The 20,231-nt window shown below is 37.5% G+C and overlaps 2 protein-coding genes across 2 annotated transcripts; one reads left to right on the top strand and one right to left on the bottom strand.

Annotated features, from left to right (window-relative positions):
* Positions 1 to 3,210: 3,210 nt before the first annotated feature.
* Positions 3,211 to 15,020, top strand: LOC110097997 (THO complex subunit 4C-like). Its single transcript, XM_020824689.2, has 5 exons — positions 3,211 to 3,430; positions 3,540 to 3,608; positions 6,102 to 6,292; positions 13,489 to 13,536; positions 14,627 to 15,020. Exons 1-5 carry the CDS (start codon positions 3,341 to 3,343, stop codon positions 14,820 to 14,822), a joined length of 594 nt encoding a protein of 197 aa, XP_020680348.2. The 5' UTR covers positions 3,211 to 3,340; the 3' UTR covers positions 14,823 to 15,020.
* Positions 15,021 to 19,071: 4,051 nt separating this feature from the next.
* LOC110097999 (sn1-specific diacylglycerol lipase beta) lies at positions 19,072 to 19,882 on the bottom strand (the record flags this gene model as incomplete). The annotated part of the gene is made up of 1 exon (XM_020824691.2): positions 19,072 to 19,882. A coding segment is annotated over exon 1 (705 nt), but the record flags the coding sequence as incomplete, so codon positions are not given.
* Positions 19,883 to 20,231: the final 349 nt, after the last annotated feature.

The raw sequence follows: 20,231 nt of genomic DNA, 5'->3' as shown, positions 1-20,231 counted from the left end.
TCTCTGATCGTCCAGGACAATCTCCTTTGTGACACGGATTGTGCAGATGAAAATCAATTCCAATTCTTTCGTCCCTGGATGAGTGCTCAATATGGAAAATTTCGTATGGACAAAGCTACCTTCGTCACTGGGAGACGATCTCTCTGTCACCAAATTTATAACTAATCGTCCCGGATGAACTCCACTTCGTACTAGTCAGCCGGCTCCCACCGAAAGCGTATCTCACCGGCGACTCAGCCTAGAGAAAAAGACAAAGCAAAACGGGCTTTCACAGGATTTAATAACTGGATGCGTTGTAGAGGAAAGGGGACAAACAAGGTATGCCTCGCACGAGTTATCATTAACACTTTCTCGGAAGAGGGATCCATACGGCGGGGTCACTGGGTATTCTCGTCGGCGTCCTGGAGACAAGAGATTCGCCCATGGACGGAGGAGCTTGTTCGATCAACGAAATTTCCATTATTTTAGAGCATGTAACTTCTATCCAGGGCGCTATCCTAGGAACGAAAGAATGAATGATTTTCATCTGCACATACGCGTTCGTATGGTCCAATAGGGGAGAGGTCCTGACCGACAGCCACGAATTCCGCCTCTCCCGAAGAGTACCTGGGTCGACGACCTGCACGTGGGAGTCTCAGATAATGGTCGGTGATTGTGGTGGTCCGATGTATTGTCAGCGGCTCGAACCTCAGATTTAGCGCGTCGACCGGCCATGGTTAGTAGTTGGTCCAAAGATAGTCAACAAACAGGCGTGGTTGCCCCGACATCTCTTTCCGGGCCCCCCGAAGTCTTAGTGGGAGGATCAATGAACGGCGGTGGTTTTCATGACGGCACGCGTCTATGTGAGAGGCTCATTCCCTCTTGATTTGCACTCTCATATTTGATTTTTCCTCCAGGATCGTTCCAGGCCGGATTTTGGATCGTCTGGGACGATCAGCATGGCAAATCCCCACCCATTGAGAAGCAAGGGTTTTTGCCAAATAATTAATCGTCCTGGAAAATCCGTCTTTAGACTTGAAAAATTGTTCAATTCGTCCTGGACGAGTGGTGATCCGGCCAGGACGATCAGGACTGATGTTAGAAGGGAAATCAGCTCGATTTGAGGAGAGATTAATAAGATATTTTATTAAATCAATAAATATCTGAGGAGAGATGATAAGAGAAGAAAAGCAAAGAAAAAGCTTCGGTTCCTCCCGAAGGGCCCCGCGGACGCGCTTTCGTCCGACGCCGCTGTTGGGAAAAAGTTTTATCTCGTGGTAAGGACTCCGAATTCCTATTTCTTGTTTTCAGGAAGATATTGAGATTTTGATCATATTGTGCACTGTTTGTGTTTTTTGTGATCGAAAACGACCCGATTTGTATTATTGACACAACTTTCACCGCACAACTTTTAAATTATGGTTATAGAACGAATATTTCTACACGAATTTGATTATTTCTGGAACGGATTTTACGGTTATTTTGAGTTCTACGCGATTTTTGATCGAATAGAAAAATAATCAGGATATTTATTGGATATTGATTCAGAGGAATAATAAGTCTCTATATTATTCGCTGGGTGTAACATCATATCTTATTGTAATTTGTGTGAATTGTGATTTGTTATGGATTTTTTGTTGTTAAAATTTTTGATAGGACTTTCGCCGTTACTGCCGCCGAATTTTCGTACGATTTCGATTTTTCTGAGACGATGATTAATAATATGCATATGAATGTTGATATTATTGCTCTTACTTATTCTTATATTGGGACTATTAAATAATGTAAGACAAAATGGAGCACTGTTGATGTTGGTTGGAGATTGACTGACCTGTACAGGATGGTGGGCCGACGGGCTTTCTTTAAATTCATGAATCAGTTGGATATAACGATTGAGAGTCATAAGGAGTTTAATTATGCCGACGGAGCGGCCGACTGGGCAACAGAGTTGTATGAACTTCTTATTGAAACCAACGTATGGATTATCTACAAACAGCAATATTTGGATATTTACAACAACCAACATGGTTCTACAACAGCCAAATAAGCCAAGTTGATCGTTTACTTGTTCAGTTATTATTGATTGAAGTGCATGTGTATAGTATTGACATATGGACTTTTACTACTTTATTTGATTTGATCAGATTTTATGGATTTACTTTTATCGTACGATTTCATCGATTCATTGATTGATCGTCTGAGCATTGATATACTGAGCTATAGATATTGATATGGAATGAAATACTAGATATTGTTATTGATTCTATTGACTGTCATGCGATCATGGATACTAAGATCATGATATTATTGCTTATAGATTCATTGATACTATGCTTCTGCACCATAATTAACATGCTGTCATTTGATTCATGCTAGTATTAGATTGAGGCTTTGATTGTATTCTTTCTAATCGAGTTCATTGACTAGATAATATTGATTTGATCGGACATGCGATTCTGATTACGATGTGATTTGATTGATCGATGATTTTCTTCTGTGTACGGGATTCTTTTGAGAATTGCGTATTGATTTAATTGAGTTTTATTTTATCGATTCTTCTATCGCTGTTTGTATCGACTATTTTGATTTCATTGATTATTGATTTTCGTATTGCATAGACTCATTGATCATTGACTGTTTGTTGATTTGATGACTTGACGTGCTCATATTTGATAGCGATAAGATCTGAACAGTTTGTCATAACGAGAGGAGCGAGGAGAAAAAAAGAGAAAAAGTACCAAGGAATGACTAAGTTGAGTATTTTGTCAGGGTGTACGAGACTTTGTGGATCCTGCTGTCGGAGCTTTTTGTCAAGATCATCGTCTCCATAGTTATGGTGATGGTGAGGATGCTTAATATTCTTCTCAGAGGTACCCGAAGCAAGGCAACGAATGGAGTTCAATCAGAACTGTCAGTACCGGGGAATCCTTTTCACTATGTGTATGCCTGGGGCGTCAACAGTCTGGTTGAAGCCGACAGGGCTGGTGGAATTCCGGTTAAGACACACTATGCCTTCTCAATTTTCAGAAATTGTATTGACGTATTTTCTATCATGTGTGTGTGCCTGTAGTCCTAGATATGACAGGGAGCCACTCGTGGTGGTGGTCTGACAGCGTATGACTGCGATCGTGTGAAAGAGCTTTACTCGGCCTACTAGCAATGGAGCTGAAGCTCTTGAAGCTTAGAGCTCTCCTAATTATCTAGGTAAAGGTTCATTCATGTCACGTTGTCAAATTTGCTGCATGCATTCCTGGGCTTATGGCAATACCTTCCTAAAAATGAGTGTTTGTTCCCATGCTTTCATCAGTCTTTTAGCAGAAAGAAGGATATATTATGGACAGATGCCCTATTTGAACATGGCATGGCTGCTACTGGGATCACCGGTGCTGAAAGTGGAACAAAATTGTACATATCAAACTTGGATTATGGTGTTTCCAATGGAGATATAAAGGTCTGCTGGGTTGCAATTGAAAAATACAGCCATTGCTGCCCTTTCTGTGAGGTTCATATCATAAAAAATTTGCACTTTTGTCTTATGATTTGTTCTGGTTGTTATTCAGGAACTTTTTTCTGAGGTTGGTGATCTAAAGAGGTGTACAGTTCATTATGATAGAAATGGCCATTCGAGTGTGAGTAATCTTTTCCCTATATCTGAGATGCAGATTATTGTGTTGCTTAATTGCGTTGTTTAACTATTAATGCAATTTATTGAAGGTTTTATTCTTCAATTCGTAGTGCTTACATTGATGATTACTCATGCCATACTTGAGAATCTTACAGAAAGGTGTAAATAATTGGCGTTCAAATTTTTATTTTATTTCAATATCATAAGGAGCTGACTCCTTAATTACAATTTTCATGAAATGCTAATCATATTTTAGTGATATGAAGGGTCTTTTGGCCTCTTTTGCATGATGATTTGGATTCTTGGGCCAATCCATAAATATGACTAATTTTGACCCTTCCATGCGTTGTTTAGAACCTGGTAGTTTTTCGAATAGGCCAGTTGTATAGGCGATGAGGAGGCTTTATTTGTGTTCATAGGCCTTGTTTGTATTCATAGGCCAGTTGTAAAATCCTCTATAAATCCCCTGCTTGCGTTCAACATTGCTTTAATTTTGTAATTTTGTTCATATCTTACAATTTTGTAATTTTAATTTTATCTTAAATTCCAAAATTTTGTTCATGTTCTACATTTGAGTTTGTGTTGGTCTGAATTTCATTAGCCTCTTGGCATTTTTCCTTTGTAAGGGCCTCTTCGGAGGGTGCTAGGTCTTTCCAACACACCTGGAAGAAATATCACGGTTGGAGGATCTTCTAACTCAGTGTGCTTAAAAAAGCATGTATATGCCTTCTACACCGTTTGATATGTGATTATGTGTTGTACAAATTTTATGAATAAAAATTAGACATTTTTTTTGGGATTGTTGATGATGTTGGATGCAATGAAGTAACCTTATAGTAGTTTCAGAGCTTCCTAGATAGGAGTTATTGAATTGGAGTTTGATTGTCGGCTGCTGGGAAAGCCATTTGCACACGTTTGTGATAGCTTAGAAATTGGATGGTTTCATGCGGCGCACATATTCCTGTAATATTTGAGAATATTTCAAAATTATGTTTAGCGTGAAATGGAATTATCAAATTTATTTGTTTTTCTTTTAGGTAATTACATCTGATGCGAGGCTATAAGTGATGATTATTGTTTTATAACATGGTTGATCTATAAGAAAAGAGAAAATGATTAAAATTTCCTCTCGACTCTTGAGAAAGATCAAAATAGTTTGCAACTATATTAAATGACCATTTTGATCCTTTAACTTCTTAAAGAGGAATCAAAATAGTCCCACCATTGAACTATTTTGATTCCTTTTAAAGACTTAAGGGGACCAAAATGATATTTTAATATAGTTGGAGATCATTTTGCTCATTTATAAAGTGTCAAAGAACTATTTTGATCCTTTTCTCTATAAGAAAAGATCGGTTGTCTTTAACTTGATGCTAATATAGTTGGCTTGTGTCAGTTCAGTAATTTGCTAGGATGTTTTGAATTAAATTTAACTATTGTTCGGTTATCACGGATTCCAACGCTAATCAACAAAATTATTTTGCTATAATTTAGTGGCCTTCTTTTATTTTTTTGTGATATAATTTAGTGACCCTGAATTATTCGATATTTTTGAATACGGTTAGGGTACACTTTGAGTCCCTTCTTAGATACTGATAAGCACGGGTGTTTTTTTATTTAATTTTACGTGCACGAAAACATAGAAATGTGCAGCTTGATTAAACTTTATTTTCCTTTTTATTTCATCATAAATGAATGTAATTAATTAAATAGTGAAACATTTTCATGGTTCTGCTTGTTGTTGTTTATCTTAATATGCCCACTGGGGCTAAGGACAGCTAACCCAAGATATCACCATTTAATGTTTCTGTTGAAAGCAATGGAGAAGTCCATAAGAAACTTCCTTGCATATCCCATAATAATATACCGTGGGCATGTTCTATTTTTGCCGACTGACCCACTCGAACTGTTGACCAATCTCTCCACACCTTATTTATTCTCTCAGTACGTCACTTTACCACTCCCTCATTCTCAGAGGATATGTTTTTTCAGCTGCCTGATCCTCTCACTCCCTCACCCTCATTTTCCCAAGCATCGAAATTGTACATATCAAAGGAAACTTAAGCTGCTTGTCGACAAACTATTTCATAAGATCTCCATGATATTATAACACCCAAGTTTCATACTATGATTATAATGTTTTTCATTTGATGTTGCAACATTGCTTGTATTAATGGTCTTGACAATGTAATGACATGTCATTTAGTAGAATTTGATTGTGCTACGATAGCTATTACTTTGTATTTATAATCTAGTAACGGTGCTGTTGAATTAATGGGTGATAATTTGATAATTTAAGAGGGGAGTTCATTAAAAGCGAAGAAGAATTGCTTAGATCCCAATCAGCAAAAAGTTTTCTTCCCCAAGAAAGCAATTTCCTTTTATGCATGTTTTCTTCTTCTGTGCTTCATATTTTGCTCGTCCTTTTATTTTTGCAACCATGTGTTCTACTTAGAAAAACATATTAATGCTGATAGATTGATGATAATTGTTTCAGGGGTCTGCGGAAGTAATTTATGTAAGGAGAAGTGATGCCATAGCTGCTGTAAAACGTTATAACAACGTTCAGCTTGATGGTAAGCCAATGAAGATAGAAATTATTGGAGACAATTTGGGCCTTCGGGTTGCACCTCGTGTTAATGTAGTTGGAGGCGCTAATGGCAGAGGAAAAAGGACAGTAGTTATGACGTATGTGTTTCTTCACAATATTTAATATGGATTTTATGATGTTATTTCAGAAAATTCATTTCCTTGCCATGTTAAATTTGTTTTTTTTTTTTTGGTAATTTTTTATTTGTTTGGATTTTCTGTTAAAGTAAACTTAGTTCTGCTATTTAAGCTGTGCTGATACATGGTCTTCTTATTTTATTAGGCTTAACCTCCCTGGAGAACTTTGATAGTTGTAATAGCTTTGCTACACCTTGCATGTTAAACTGGCGTTATGGTTTTGCAATGCATTTTCTTCTCCAATTTAGTGTACCTCAATGAATTTCATAGCTCCACCGGAAGTTCTCTCTTTCCTACAAATATAACATGATAGTATATTTATCTTTATTCTTGTAGTGACGTTTGCATGTTGATGTAGCGAGGGGCAGCAGCTGTTATGCATAAGAATTCTTGTTGATATTGATCATCTGTTTCAATCACAGGGCTTTGTTGAATTACCTGTAAGGTTAACTGATGTAGAAAATTCATGCGAGGATGATTTAGATTAAGGAATTTGCACGCTTAATTTTAAAAATCACAATAATTATATCTTTATATTGATTATAAGTGACAAAATAAAACACAAAGAGCGGTAAGACAGGTTTAGGCTAAATCACATGCATAGGAGTTAAGATCATAAACAGTCAGTTTAATCTAACATTGCATGCATGATTGATTTTCAACAATAAATCCCAATGTTGACAATAAGATTAGTCCCTAAGCAATGATCCCTCACTGAACTCTCTAACTTACTAAGCTTTAGCGGAGAGATTGGCACAAGTCTTTATGATTTAATTATATCGAAAGTGAAAAAATAGGAGGATGAGTTTACCCAAAGAAGAAGAGGATGCGAAGCTCGGGTGTAGTAGTTTAGGGTCTTGAGAAGGGGGACAACAACACAACTTTTATCAGCATTAGGACAACAATCTTGAGGAGCTCTGGAGGGTAGACAACGAACTCCCTTGGGCAAGATTCTTTGGACAACTAGTTGCAACTTCTGGATAGCAACTTCAACAGCAAGGGCAAAAGTTTGACAACTTCCGGGTGGTGGACAACACGTGGACTTGATCCTGGGATCCTGGAGCAGCAACCTGGAAGTTCTGGACAGCATGACATGAAATTTTGGATTGTATTTCAGCAAGGAATTCTGCTGTAGTTTCTTGGACAACAACTATAGGAGGGCTTATAGCAACGAAATTGTTGATTTCCCTTTGTTGAAATTTCGGGGCAGCAAGGTAGAATGCCCAGGAATTTGTGGCAACAGGTTTGGGAGCAAGATTTCGGGTAAGGAGGAGGGAAGGGTGCCGGCCAATGGAGGGAAGAGGAAAGCGTCCACATTCAACGAATGTGAATCTTTGCATTGAATGTTTATTGATGACTCCAAATCTGAATTAATTTCAGATTTGCATCCATTGGGGAGACTTCCTAAAATAGTTTTATTAATTATGATAATATTTGAAATTCAATTTAATTTGAATTCAAATTAATAAACTTTCCATATTAATAATAGGCTAAATTAGGAAGGTATTGAAGATGCAATTTGAATTTTGAAATCAAGGGGATTGTTTTGGGGGGGGGGGGGGTTGAGATTAATTTGAAATCCAAATTAATCCTAATTGAGGGCTTAAGTGGGGCGGTAGCCAAGGGGAATTTAATGGGCATTTAATGAGAGTCTAGGTGTCAAATTGTAGAGAGAATGGGGCTATAGAGAGGCCGGCCATAGGGGAAGGAATTTGATGTGTCTTGGTTTGATGTATGGGCCAGGGGAGGATTTAATTAGGGATTGTCAATTTCAGATTTAATTTAATTAAAAGTTTCCTAATTTAAGTTTATTAATAGGGAATGCTTTGAAATTCAAATATAATTGGAATTCAAATGAGCAACTTTCCAAATTAATAGTGGGGTAAATTAGGGATGTAATTAAGGTTGTTTTGAATTTCAAAATTAAGGTCATGGGAGGGAGGGGCTGACGGCTAGTGGAGGCTAGGGGAGTCCTGCAGTGGGGGAGACTGACGGCGGACGGGTGAGGGGATGTCGGCGGCTTATGGAGGTGGTGAGGGTTGGCGGGTTAGGGAAAGAAAGAGAAGGGGTTTGGAAGATTCGACCGGTGGCTAGGGGTCTTGGGCTAGGTGACCGGTGGTGGTAACCAAGGAAGAAGGAAATACAAAGTACTAACTGCGAGTCCTGAAATCCACCGGCGGCTGATGACGGGTGATGCAAGACTCTCTCCTAGGGTTTCTCCTCACAAGAACTCACAAAGAGATTAAATAAGAAAAATCTAAAAATTTTCATTCATAATCATCATTAACTCAAAATACAAGAAAACTAGCCTATAAATAGGCATCATGAAAAGAAAAGAAACAATGACTAAAATGTCATTCGGGCTACAACACCTTATGACCACCCCTAGGGGTAAAATGGGAAAAACGGAAATATAAAATAAACTAGTACATAAAACATATAAAAAAAACTCCAGATCGTAGCAGTTGATCTCTACTGTCCTCATCATTAACATTATAAATTTTTACACCATGCATCATGTCATCAAATTCTATAATTTTATCAGAATTCCTTTACTTATTATCATTCTTTAATGACATTCCTTTTCTTATTATCATTCTCTTAGTGACCTCCAAGGACATGATGAATGATTATGCTAGAACCAATATCAAGCACAACATTGTTAATGTCAATATCTGAAGTTGCTTATGTATGCAATCTAAATGGATAATCTGAATGCAATGAACAGCATTATTTGATGAATGAAGAAATTTATCACCACATGAAATTTAGTTATAAAATTACTACCTTCTCTTCTAGATCATCACAAAATACTAAGAGTAATTAAATGTTTATGTTTGCAAGGCTCTAAAAAGTGGATCGGACATTGAACCAAGTGAATGAAATATTCAAAGTTTAATTGGAATTTAATTGGGTGTTGAATAGTGATGATATAATAAATATTAAAATGATTTAAGTATTAATTAAATGATGTAATCATGATACAACTATTTGGAGGGAAAAAAAGATAAGTACCTCAAAAATTTGCTTCAAAATTGTTTTATATATAATATAATTTACCACATATCAAGCATTCTACCATAACACAAGCCATAGGTAAATAAAAAAACAATCTAGGAACCACATTAAAGCAAAACAAAGACCCTGGATTTTCATTTAATATATCCACAAAAAGCAGAGAGATTAACTCATTGCCTTAGATCAAAATATACAATCATAGAGAACTGAAAATGTGGATAACCAAGAAAGCAAGCAATCCCCAAAGTTGAGAAACAAGATTTTTTAATTGGAATGATGCATAATCACAAATGAAAAGTGCATGCACTGAAAAAAAGAAGTCATTGATTATGAGAAACACGCTGCTTGCACCATTGAGGAGGACATCTTAGTAGGAGATGCAAGGTAGAGGGATCAAGGGATTATTGGATTGAATGGAAAAGGCAAATGACGAACCAGTGAAGTTGGAAAAATCGGGAATTTGAGAGGCTAGGGCTTCCATAATTTTATTTAGTAAATCTATATTTTTAAATTATTAATTTTAAGATTACTTTTCATCCCTCTAATTAAAAAAGAGTAATGATAATTTGGTCATGCAATGAATTGGATAGTTCAATTAAACTGGAATAAGTTTGCTGGTATGATGTTTCAACCATCGGTTCCCCGTTCTCCTTCCCCCCACCACAAGTTCCATCCTTAGTGTTCCTCAGTTTACCTTGGTCTCCCCCAAGGTTTGCAGCCATTTCATCCCCAAGATGACATCCGTACTCCCCAATTCCAAAGGAAGAAAATCCTCCCTCACCTGTATCACTTGAATGGTTAACACCACTCTCCTACAAACTCCTCTACCCATTTCTACCTTCCCCGTGCCCATCATAACCCCGTATCCTCCTGTATCCACTAGATTCATTCCCAGTAGATCAACAATGTGGGTGGATATGAAATTATTGGTCGACCCACTATCTATCAACACTATCACCCCCCTATCCACTATCTCTCCCTTCACCTTCATAGTGTGATTTGAGGTGAATCCCACTATTGAGTTTAGGGAGACTTCGGCCACATCTAGATGCAACTCCCTTCACCTTCATATTGTGATTCGAGGTGAATCCCACTACTGAGTTTAGGGAGACTTCGGCCTCTTCTAGATGCAACTTCTCTTCTTCCTCAGTTTTTAACCCACTTCCACCTCCCTCTTCAGCTTCCTTGTCATCACAGACGGTGAATACCTGAAGAGTTTGGTCCTAACACCTATACCCTGGCATGTACTTCTCATCACACCTAAAACACAACCCCTTTGCCCTTTTCTCTTGTATCTCCTTCTCTGTCAGCATCTTGAAACTTCCCCCATTTCTTCCTCTTCCAGTTCTCTCCTTGGCCACTTCCTTCGTACTTCCTTACGCTGGCCCCTTATGGGCTAAGAAAGTAGTGGTCATCCTTTACGGTCCCCTCGAGTTGTTCCCCCTAGCCCTTCTCTCCAAATGCTTATGATCCTCCACCAATTGGGCTAGCTCCATGGCTTCCCCTAGGTCTCTTGGCCTCATCACTCTAACTGCTGCCCTTATCTCCTGTTTAAGCCCTTTCATAAAGTTTCCCTCCAGCAGCGTCTCTGTTAGTCGATCCAACCTGCTGGCCAAATACTCGAACCTGTCATGGTAATTTTCCACGGTCTCCTCCTGGGTTAAAGCAAAGAATTGCTCATAGAAGTCTCATCCCCTACCGGTTCGGAAACGTTCTAGTAAGCACTCCTTGAACTCTCTCCAGCTCCTAATGGGTTGCCTCATGTCCCGCCATTGGTACCAAGCCAGTGCTTTCAAGTTGTCTGCTTTTCTTCCTCCGTCAGCCCGTTGTCGGCAAAATACCGCTCCACCTTGTAGATCCAACCATGGCCATCCTCGTCCTCAAAGATGGACATCTTCAGCTTTCTCACCTTCGGGTCACCCCAATTGTCCCTGAATCCTCCATATCCTCCCATGCCACGAAAGGGAGGTGCTCCTCAGCTGTCACGATCTTCCCTCTGGCGATCATAACCATATCCTTCATCAACTTACCCTCTCCTTCTTTCAAATTCGGCACCTCGGTGGTGGAAATCCCCTTCTTCCCACAAAATCAGCACCCCTCTTTTTGTATCTCATACTCATCTCCTCTCTAGAAAGTGGTTTTATAAGTGGCATGCCTTCCTCTCTCTCAAGGATCTCTATTTCTGGATTCTCCCTCCCCCTAAACGGGTTCGGATTCCCTCCTCTACCATTGCCGCCGGTGGTCTCCCTTGCTTTCGATGTCGTCGGATTAGTTTTCACCTCTAGTAATCTCTTAAATCTCTCTTCCATCAAAGTGAATTTTTCTTCCAACCTTTCGTTGTTGGAGGAGATTTGATTTTGAAAATCAAAGAAATTTTCCTCCAAATCTGATTTTAATTGCCCAATTTCACCTTCTAACACTTAGAATTTCTTTTCGGACATCTTTCTTCCCAAGATTTGCGAGAGGATCTTCTTGCGGATGGAAATCCTTTGCTGAAATTTCTTGATTTCAGCCACCGATGGTCCCAAGATAATGTTCTGATACCAATTTGATAGGAAGTACTTGAGTTCGCAAGTAACCCCCAGGGTAATACTTGAGTTCGCAAGCAAACCTAACAAGATTGGGTGGAAAACAGTGAGGATAACTGCTGTTTACAGCAGTCAAACAGCAGCTTTTCTTAGGAAAACAGGCAAATATGAGAGAAACAATGGGGAAATCTACTAATAGATGAAAGAAAACAGCAAATGATACAAGTTTTTTTAATTCGAGAGGAAGAAACAGCTCTCCAAATCTCTAGCCAAATGTAGAGCCCAAGAACATAAACCCTAGATCTCAAATTGCTTTTCAAATTCAAGATGAAACCCTCATTCTATCCCTAGCACCTCATTAAAGCAAAAAGAGACAAAATTCCTAAATGGCCCCCCAGTTCAAATTCCCCCCTTAAACACTTAATAATTCAAATTTCCCCCTTAAACTAATAATTCAAATTTCCCCCCTAAACACTTATTACATTACTTGCTTGAGCCCATTAGGCCAACCTCCCCCCTCCCCCTATGCCGGCGGTAGTACACCTGGGACCGGTTCAGCCCGGCCTAACATGGGGATGGATGTTTTATCCATTTTTATGTGCTGTTGAATTGCGTGGTTTGTAAACTTGATTGGCATACATCTATGCCGTGATTTAGTTTAAATTCATAACAATTATATTAAGATGCATGCTACATAATTAGTTGGCGTACTAGTGCGCTGTAATCTTTTTTGATATTTTAATTACAACTCACTGAACATTGGTTATGCTGGTTGCAACTTATTTATTTAAGGAGATTTTGCTAGTTACTTCTATGGAATCATAATTTTACAAAAATTACGCGTCTATTTCCCTTTTTTCATGGTATCCATGGTCTAGTTACTTAAGTGGCTTGTATAGCTGCTGCAGAAATGTTCTGTTGTGGAGACTGGTGGCCTAGTTGGAAGTATATAGATCTTTGCTCATCTTTACTTCCCATAAAAGCCAAGAAAGAATTGAATTTTTTATGTTCTCGTGCTTTAGCGTTGCCCACTAGCATTATCCACAATTGATAGGACCTTGGCTAAATGCGAACTTTTTAAAGCTGGACTGGGCATTCAATAGGAGGAAGCAAAGTTTCAAGTTTCGAAGGTTCAAAGATTCAATGGTGATGACGTAAATATGATTATATATATATATATATATATATATTGAAATGCATCTAGATTTAGCAAATAATTGAAAGAACCGTTTGATTCATTAAAACTGCTTCAACACTTAATCGGGTTAAATTCCCTTTTACAACTTTTTAAAACTGTTTCTCAACAATCCTGTTTTATCACTGGATTTAACCTGTTCACAGTCCGACTGGCCAGTTTTGTCTGATCTTCAAAATCATGGGTATATGATCATTTCCTCCCCTGCCTAGAACTCTAGGTGAGTGTTAATTATAATGATAGTCTAATTAAAGGTTTTTTGTCGAATATTGGCATTGGTTTGACTTTCTTTTTTAAATTTTAACTAACTGTAAGCATGGCTCTCTGTTTTTAGTTAGTTTAAGGGAAATACTTTTCACTAATGCATGCAACAATTTGTCAAAGTTTATTTTCTAATGCATTTGTGGTTTCTTCAGGCCAGAGTTTGGTCAAGCTGCTGCGGGGTCCTTCAATCGAGGGTCGGGGTGAGTACTCAGTCACTGACTTGGTTTCTTTATTCTTTATTTGCTTAACGTCTTCTATGCTTGTGCAGTCAGGTGAGATATAAATTTATAACCGACCGTCTTACTCATACATAACAACAACAATAACATCAAGTCTTTATCCTACTATATGGGGTCGGCTACATGAATCTTTTTTCTCCATTGTGTTATGTTAAAAATTAAATTATCATTTAAATATTATAAAGAAAAGTAATTTCTAATATTTTCTAACCAAGTCTTTTTAGGTCTACATCTACCTTTCTTACATAAGTTAAATCTAATATATCTACTTTCCTAACCGGGTCATTGGAAGGCTGCCGTTTTATGTGACCAAACCATCTATAAGATGACTCTCTCTAATCTTATCTTCCACTGGAGATACTCAAACCTTTTCACGTCTCAGTTATACATAAGTAAATAGAAGATTTCATGCGGATAATTGTATATCCATTTTAAGGTTAATTCATTGTAACCTGATATTAGGAGCTTGATCTTGCTTATGGCGTTTCTACAACAATAATAACATCAAGCCTTCTAATACATCTTCTCTCCTATCCTAACCGGGTCATTGGAAGGCCACTGATTTATGTGATCAAATCATCTAAGACGGCTTTCTCTAATCTTATCTGCCACTGGAGCTACTCCAACCTTTATCTTGCTTTTGGTATTTCTACGTAAATTCAAAATTGCATAAATTTGTTATTTTAGTTTTGTTTTTATAAACTGAATAAATTGGCTGGAAACTCTTCCATCTATTGAACAAAAGAATGAAATGCTACACAAAGCTGGAGTGTGCCTAAAATTAGGAATTTGAAGTGCCGGTGGCTCAAAAAAATGTAGCAAGGCATTTTTAAAGCTACCCTCACTCCATAAACTCGTACAGTGAGTGCAATTTTTAAATATAATATCTACTATTTCTGTTTTTACTCTGTCCATTCTATGTTATAAATAATCCATCCTAGAATAATCCAGCTTGTAAGATAATGTTTGTTTATTTTTTAACTGGGTTTCATCCTAGCATACTCCAGCATGATATATTTATGCATTGATTTTTAATTCATGTATTTTACAGCCGGAATCATGGACGCACTCTGGGTCGTGGAGGCCTCAGGGGCCAAGGCATGAGCACTGTCCGTGGTCGCAACTTACGTGGCCGTGGACGCCGCAATGACCGTGGTCGTGGTCGCAACCAACCAAGTAAGAAAATGACAGAAGATTTAGACAGAGATCTCGAAACATACCACGCGGAAGCCATGAATACATCATAATGTGGTAACTCACCATGCATCATCTATCTATATGAAAGTTGCTTCCTTTTCTTGTCAGTACCCAAAAAAAAAAAGAGATGCTGCAGTAAAGCATTTTGGACCACTATGCTCTGCTATCATGTAAATGTTCTGCTTTTACTTTCCCTTGTTAGGATTCCTTATGAGAAAACCAAACATCTTTAGGAATTTCAAGTTTTATAGTTCAGTCTTAAACATTAAGATTTTGAATTTTATCCACTTGTAGATGTTGAACCAGGTAAAATTGTCTAGGACTGTGAATGAATGTGTTTCAAGCTTTGTTATAAATGCCACAACATTGAACACTTCTTTAATGATACAATCAAAATGAAACAAAAAAAATGATACAAATTTATAATCTTCAAATTTGTATTAGAAAAGTAGTTCTGATCAAATTTTAGTGATAATATTTTGATCCAAATTCTCTTCTTTAAGATGCTTCTTGATCTGCCATTAAAAAGTCTTGCCTTTGTGCAGCAAGCTTGTGTTTGTTGGGATTTATATTATTTTTGTTTAATTTGTCTGTACATTCTAATCATTGTTACTGGCTACACAAATATAAACAGGAATTCAAATCCTCTTCTCATTTAATTGTGCCATGCTGATCTGAGTCATTCAAATCATATTGGATGATTGAGATTAATAGTGTTTACTCTTCAAAAATTATTAGGGACACCATATGGAGTCTTCCACTTCTACTGTTCTATTGATGAGTTTCAATTAGGAAGCTTCTTTTAAATTTGGGGGATTAATTTGATATCTTGGAATGATTATGGATTTATATTTATAGGTCTTAAATTTTTATATTTTTATAAAACTATTATTTAAATCACCTTAAAATGTATACTTAAAAAGGATTTTTTTTTTAAATAAAATAATATTAATGATATTTTTATATGTGTGAAAATTATAAATATGAATGTATTAATGGATTTATGTGTGTTTGAACTGATATTCATCTTAGAAGATTGAAAATTAGACTCTAATTGTGATCAAAAACATTTTTGGAATAATTTTCTTATTGCTTTTTATGGCAATTTTTTTTTTCTATAACAAATTTTTTGAAATCCAAAGATATCCCAAAGAAACCCAAATTTAGCTGATTTAGGCTTCGTTTGGGACGGCTTTCTTATTGTTTGATAAAGTAAATTTTCAATAATTTTTTATACTAGAAAGCTGCGTTAAGAAGCATAAAGAAAGTCGTCCCAAACGAAGGCTTAACCAGATCTTATATCAGGTTCAACAGCAGGAGATGATTTCCTTGCTTAGGCAATGAGATAATTGACACATGAAACTGGTATTGAAGAAAATCTTCTGAAAATTGAATGAAAAAAAAAGTAAAAAAAGCAGGTCAAAAAAGAAAAAACTAGCTCAAACTTTACATTCACGAAGACATAATAATCTATCATTAATCAAATGAAAAATACAACATCAGCTTCAAAAAGCACCTTTTTCCCCCTATTTAAAACATTTTTTGTCTACCCCTTTACAAATACAGTATAAGAAAAAAAAAAACTGCAACAGAAGCTTTCTTTATGATACACGTAAAAGAATATGAGTTTAGAAAAAAAGATAGCTAACTGGCTTCAATATTTATCCAATGTTCTCCTAGGTACAAGGTTTGCAGTTTCTTTCTGGTGAGACTTCTCTCAGACTAATTCGTCCAGTTTGTTCTCCCACTGGGTCTTGGATTCGTTCTTTGAGCGAGTTCCAGCTCTGGTTTTTGAGTGTGAGGAGCTGATACTCTTCATTCTGGTTCTTATGGCGCGAGAGAATCTCAACTTCTGTGGGTTTAATGGTGAGGATTGCATGAGGCATTCATAGCTACCGCCTTAAATGAACTTTTGTTAATTCCTTTTCTAGGTTTGTTTTCCTTTCACATTTTCTGCTGAGTTGGAGATCGATTGATGTGTTTCAGCATCTTATCCTTTCTTATTGCAAAAAGACAATCAATCTCTATTTTAGTTTGTTTGTTAAAGTTACTTATTTACAAACTTTAATACCCTATCCGCTTCATTGTTTTTTTTTCTTGTTTGAGTGACTTATAAATCCTATTAATTGACTCTATACTTGTGTATTGTTAATCAGTATTACATTGCCCTTGTATGTTAGTTCTTGTTCACATATATTGGTCTACAATTCCTCGTAATAATTATTTGAATGAAATAATTCTAAAATAGTCTCTAATGATTATGAATTAAAGTAGGCTATCTCAATGATTTTCATGTTTTAAATCGATTTTCTCATAATTAATTCGTGTGGGTCCGTTTTGTGAAGATAATAAAAATTGCATCATGATCACCCCAAAAAATGTCGCATACGATATGACGCGTCGTAACGTGGGTACGAAGACCGAACCGGAGGGAGAACCGTCGGTGTCCGCATAGAAATATAACTAAGCCTACTCTAGTCATTGGGATCGTGGACACAGTTAGGCTTGAGCGTAGCGCTTGATTAATCGAAGAGTTTTTGGACAATGTTCAACTAGAGAGGATGATCAATTGCCAGGACTAATTTATTCTCACCTCAAATAAGCTAATACCAATAGCCCTATTCTACTTTTTGGGGCAAACTTTATAATTTTACTTCTACAATCATTTCATATGATACGTCTTATGGGGATGATATTAAAATTGACAGACTAAAAGGTTTTTATAGATTGAAAAAAAAAGAGCAGGACTTAGACATTATTTTCAGATTCATTTTAACAACGTGTAAAAGGGAGAGTAACCAGAAAACTTTAAAATAAACAACTGATAATTCAGGTACGAGTTGGATTTGTGTTTGTGCTGCTTACAATGAATATCTTCTGACGGTTCTTACCTCGCTCTATCAGACAGTGATGAATAGATGTGGCATTAATGAACAGGACAATATGACATTCAACCCTACACTCTGATTCTCAACTGAATTTGCGTCCTAACAGGCGCGTGAGAATCTTCACTATCTGCATGAACATATCACAAAGGCCACTTCCAATCAAATTTATTCCCACCCTATACATAGTTTTTTCATACGCAAGTAAGCTCGACACAGGTACTTTATACTAAAAGTTGAATTATCACGCCCCCTGTGCATACATAGCAAATCCTCCATCCTAATTAATCTCCGCGTCAGACGTTATTGAGGGCTCTCTTGTAGAACCTAACTAAGATGGCAGATACTTACTTGGTACCTTCACGCTTAGGTACTGCTCGTCAGTTGGGCGCATTCCTTGGTTAGCCTCCAGATGGCGTTTTTTTCGCGTCTGGTTCTGTCTCCGACAGATAATTATTTACCTAAAAAAATGATTAATCAGAAAAAAATTATTAAAAGAAAAAAAGGTAAGGACAGCAGTTCGTACTGCAAATTTCTCCTTCCACAACACCTGCTTGATACATCATCGCCGGGAGGTTAGTAAAGCTTTTGGATCATTAAGCTTTCTGACTTTCTGTATAAAAGTAATCCTCAAGCAAACTAAAATAGAAAGCATGGAAGCTGTCCAAGAGGCATGATAAATAAAGCTATTTAACTATTAATCATCAAATTCACGATAGCATAATTACAAGTAATTCTCTGAACATAAAACACTAAAACTCATCCAGATATGATACCAATTAACATACTGCTCTAATGGAGTACGGGTGGCCTCATGGCAAGAAATCATCCTGCTGACAGAATATTAGTAGTAGTTTGAAGTAGTCGCGCAAACAACATGCAAGAGAAATATGCCTCGAAGTTCCCAATATTAACAAGAAGAACTCAATGAATATTCCAACCTCTAAATCTAGTCTCGCTAATTAAGTAGAGGAATCTTGAGACCCCAACTTCACAACCTGCCATTAAAAATAACATATTTAAGCGTCTTAGGATAAGTATCTCAAGAAATATGATGAGTGTTAGCTATTCGGGGAAAACTGAAGACAAAAGAACGGAGCTAAGTTTTGAGATAGAATATCTCGAGCCATTTTTTCACATCAATTTAATTGTATTTTCCATAATTCTATAAATTCAAGTCCACAATCGATAAAGTTAAACATCAATAATACTTTACTAAACAAATTCGAGGTTTTAAGAGTACTATCCTATGATACGGATTAGATTCTCTTTGTTTTTCTACCCAAATAAATCGATAATGGATAATCTCACAAAATCCACCAAGCTTCCAATTCAGCAAAGCCATTCCTACACTCGGAAAACCTAAAATTATTTTCGATTACATAAAAAAAGAAAAAGAAAGAAAGAAAAGAAAAATCACCTGTAGAACGACGGAATTAATCACATCAGCATACTTCACGGCAAGATTCAACGACATACACCTAGCTGGCGCAATTGCATAACACCGGATCCGTCTCCTTTCAATCCCCCCAAACTGATCCCGATGATTCACCACAATCACCGTCATCAGCGCCGCCACTCCAGACCCCAATGAATGCCCGGCAAAAACCAACTTATATTCCTCCCCCACCTCCCCAATCACCCGCCGCAGCATCTCCGTCTCCCGATTAAGAATAAATGTAGCCGCCTTAAGCAACCCATGATGCACATAACCGCCATCGAACATCTGCCTTCCCAGCCGATTATCCAGCAAAACCTTGTAATCGCTCTCACGGGAGAGATTGAGGCCGCGAACGGCTAGAATGATCTCGCGATGGTCATGATCGGCGTAGATTAGGTAGGGAGGGCATCGGCCCTCGGTTTCTTCGTAGGGCACTCGTTTGAGGAGCCATTGAGGATTCATGCCGTAGCCGGACGGAGGAGGAAACCGGGGGTGGGATAGATCGTCCTCGTAGACGGCGAGTATGGCGCGGCATAGGCGAGGGATGGGTTCGATTTCTTCGTCGGAGGCAGGAGGCCATGATTCGGAGTCGTATGAGCCGACATAGGTGAGGCGTTTCCATGCCCAGCGGGTGCAGCCGAGGCAGAACACGCACTCTAGGCCGCATGCCACCGACATACCGCCGGAAAAGGCGGCGGTGGTGGCGGCGGGAGATGGAGGAGACTACTGGAAGAAGCTGGACATGGTTACCTGGAGATTGTAGACAGTGGCGTTTAATTATAAGCTAAGCTTGGTTATAAATAGCTTATTATTATCACTAAATTAGTCTAAATAACATAATTAGGAATTTAAGAGTGTGATTAATCTTTGGGGATTAGCTTAATGATCCTTACAAACTATTTTAAGCTTCTAATTAAAATATTTTAATGCTGCTTTGATTGATTTTGTTGGGGGAAATTTACATAGGTATCACTACATATTATACTATTTACATATCTAACGTCCAAATTTTTAATATTTCATGCCTACCGCTCATAGAGGGCTTTAATATCAAATGTGCCACCACTATATTTGAGAAATTATTCTGTGCAGAGACCAAATCAATCAGAACGTGCCACGTTAGCAGCGTAGAG

This window comes from Dendrobium catenatum, unplaced genomic scaffold (genome assembly GCF_001605985.2).
Source record: "Dendrobium catenatum unplaced genomic scaffold, ASM160598v2 fragScaff_scaffold_576, whole genome shotgun sequence".
Lineage (NCBI taxonomy): Eukaryota > Viridiplantae > Streptophyta > Magnoliopsida > Asparagales > Orchidaceae > Dendrobium > Dendrobium catenatum.
The sequence above is the reverse complement of the archived record's forward strand: the minus strand, read 5'-3'. Positions and strand labels throughout refer to the sequence as shown.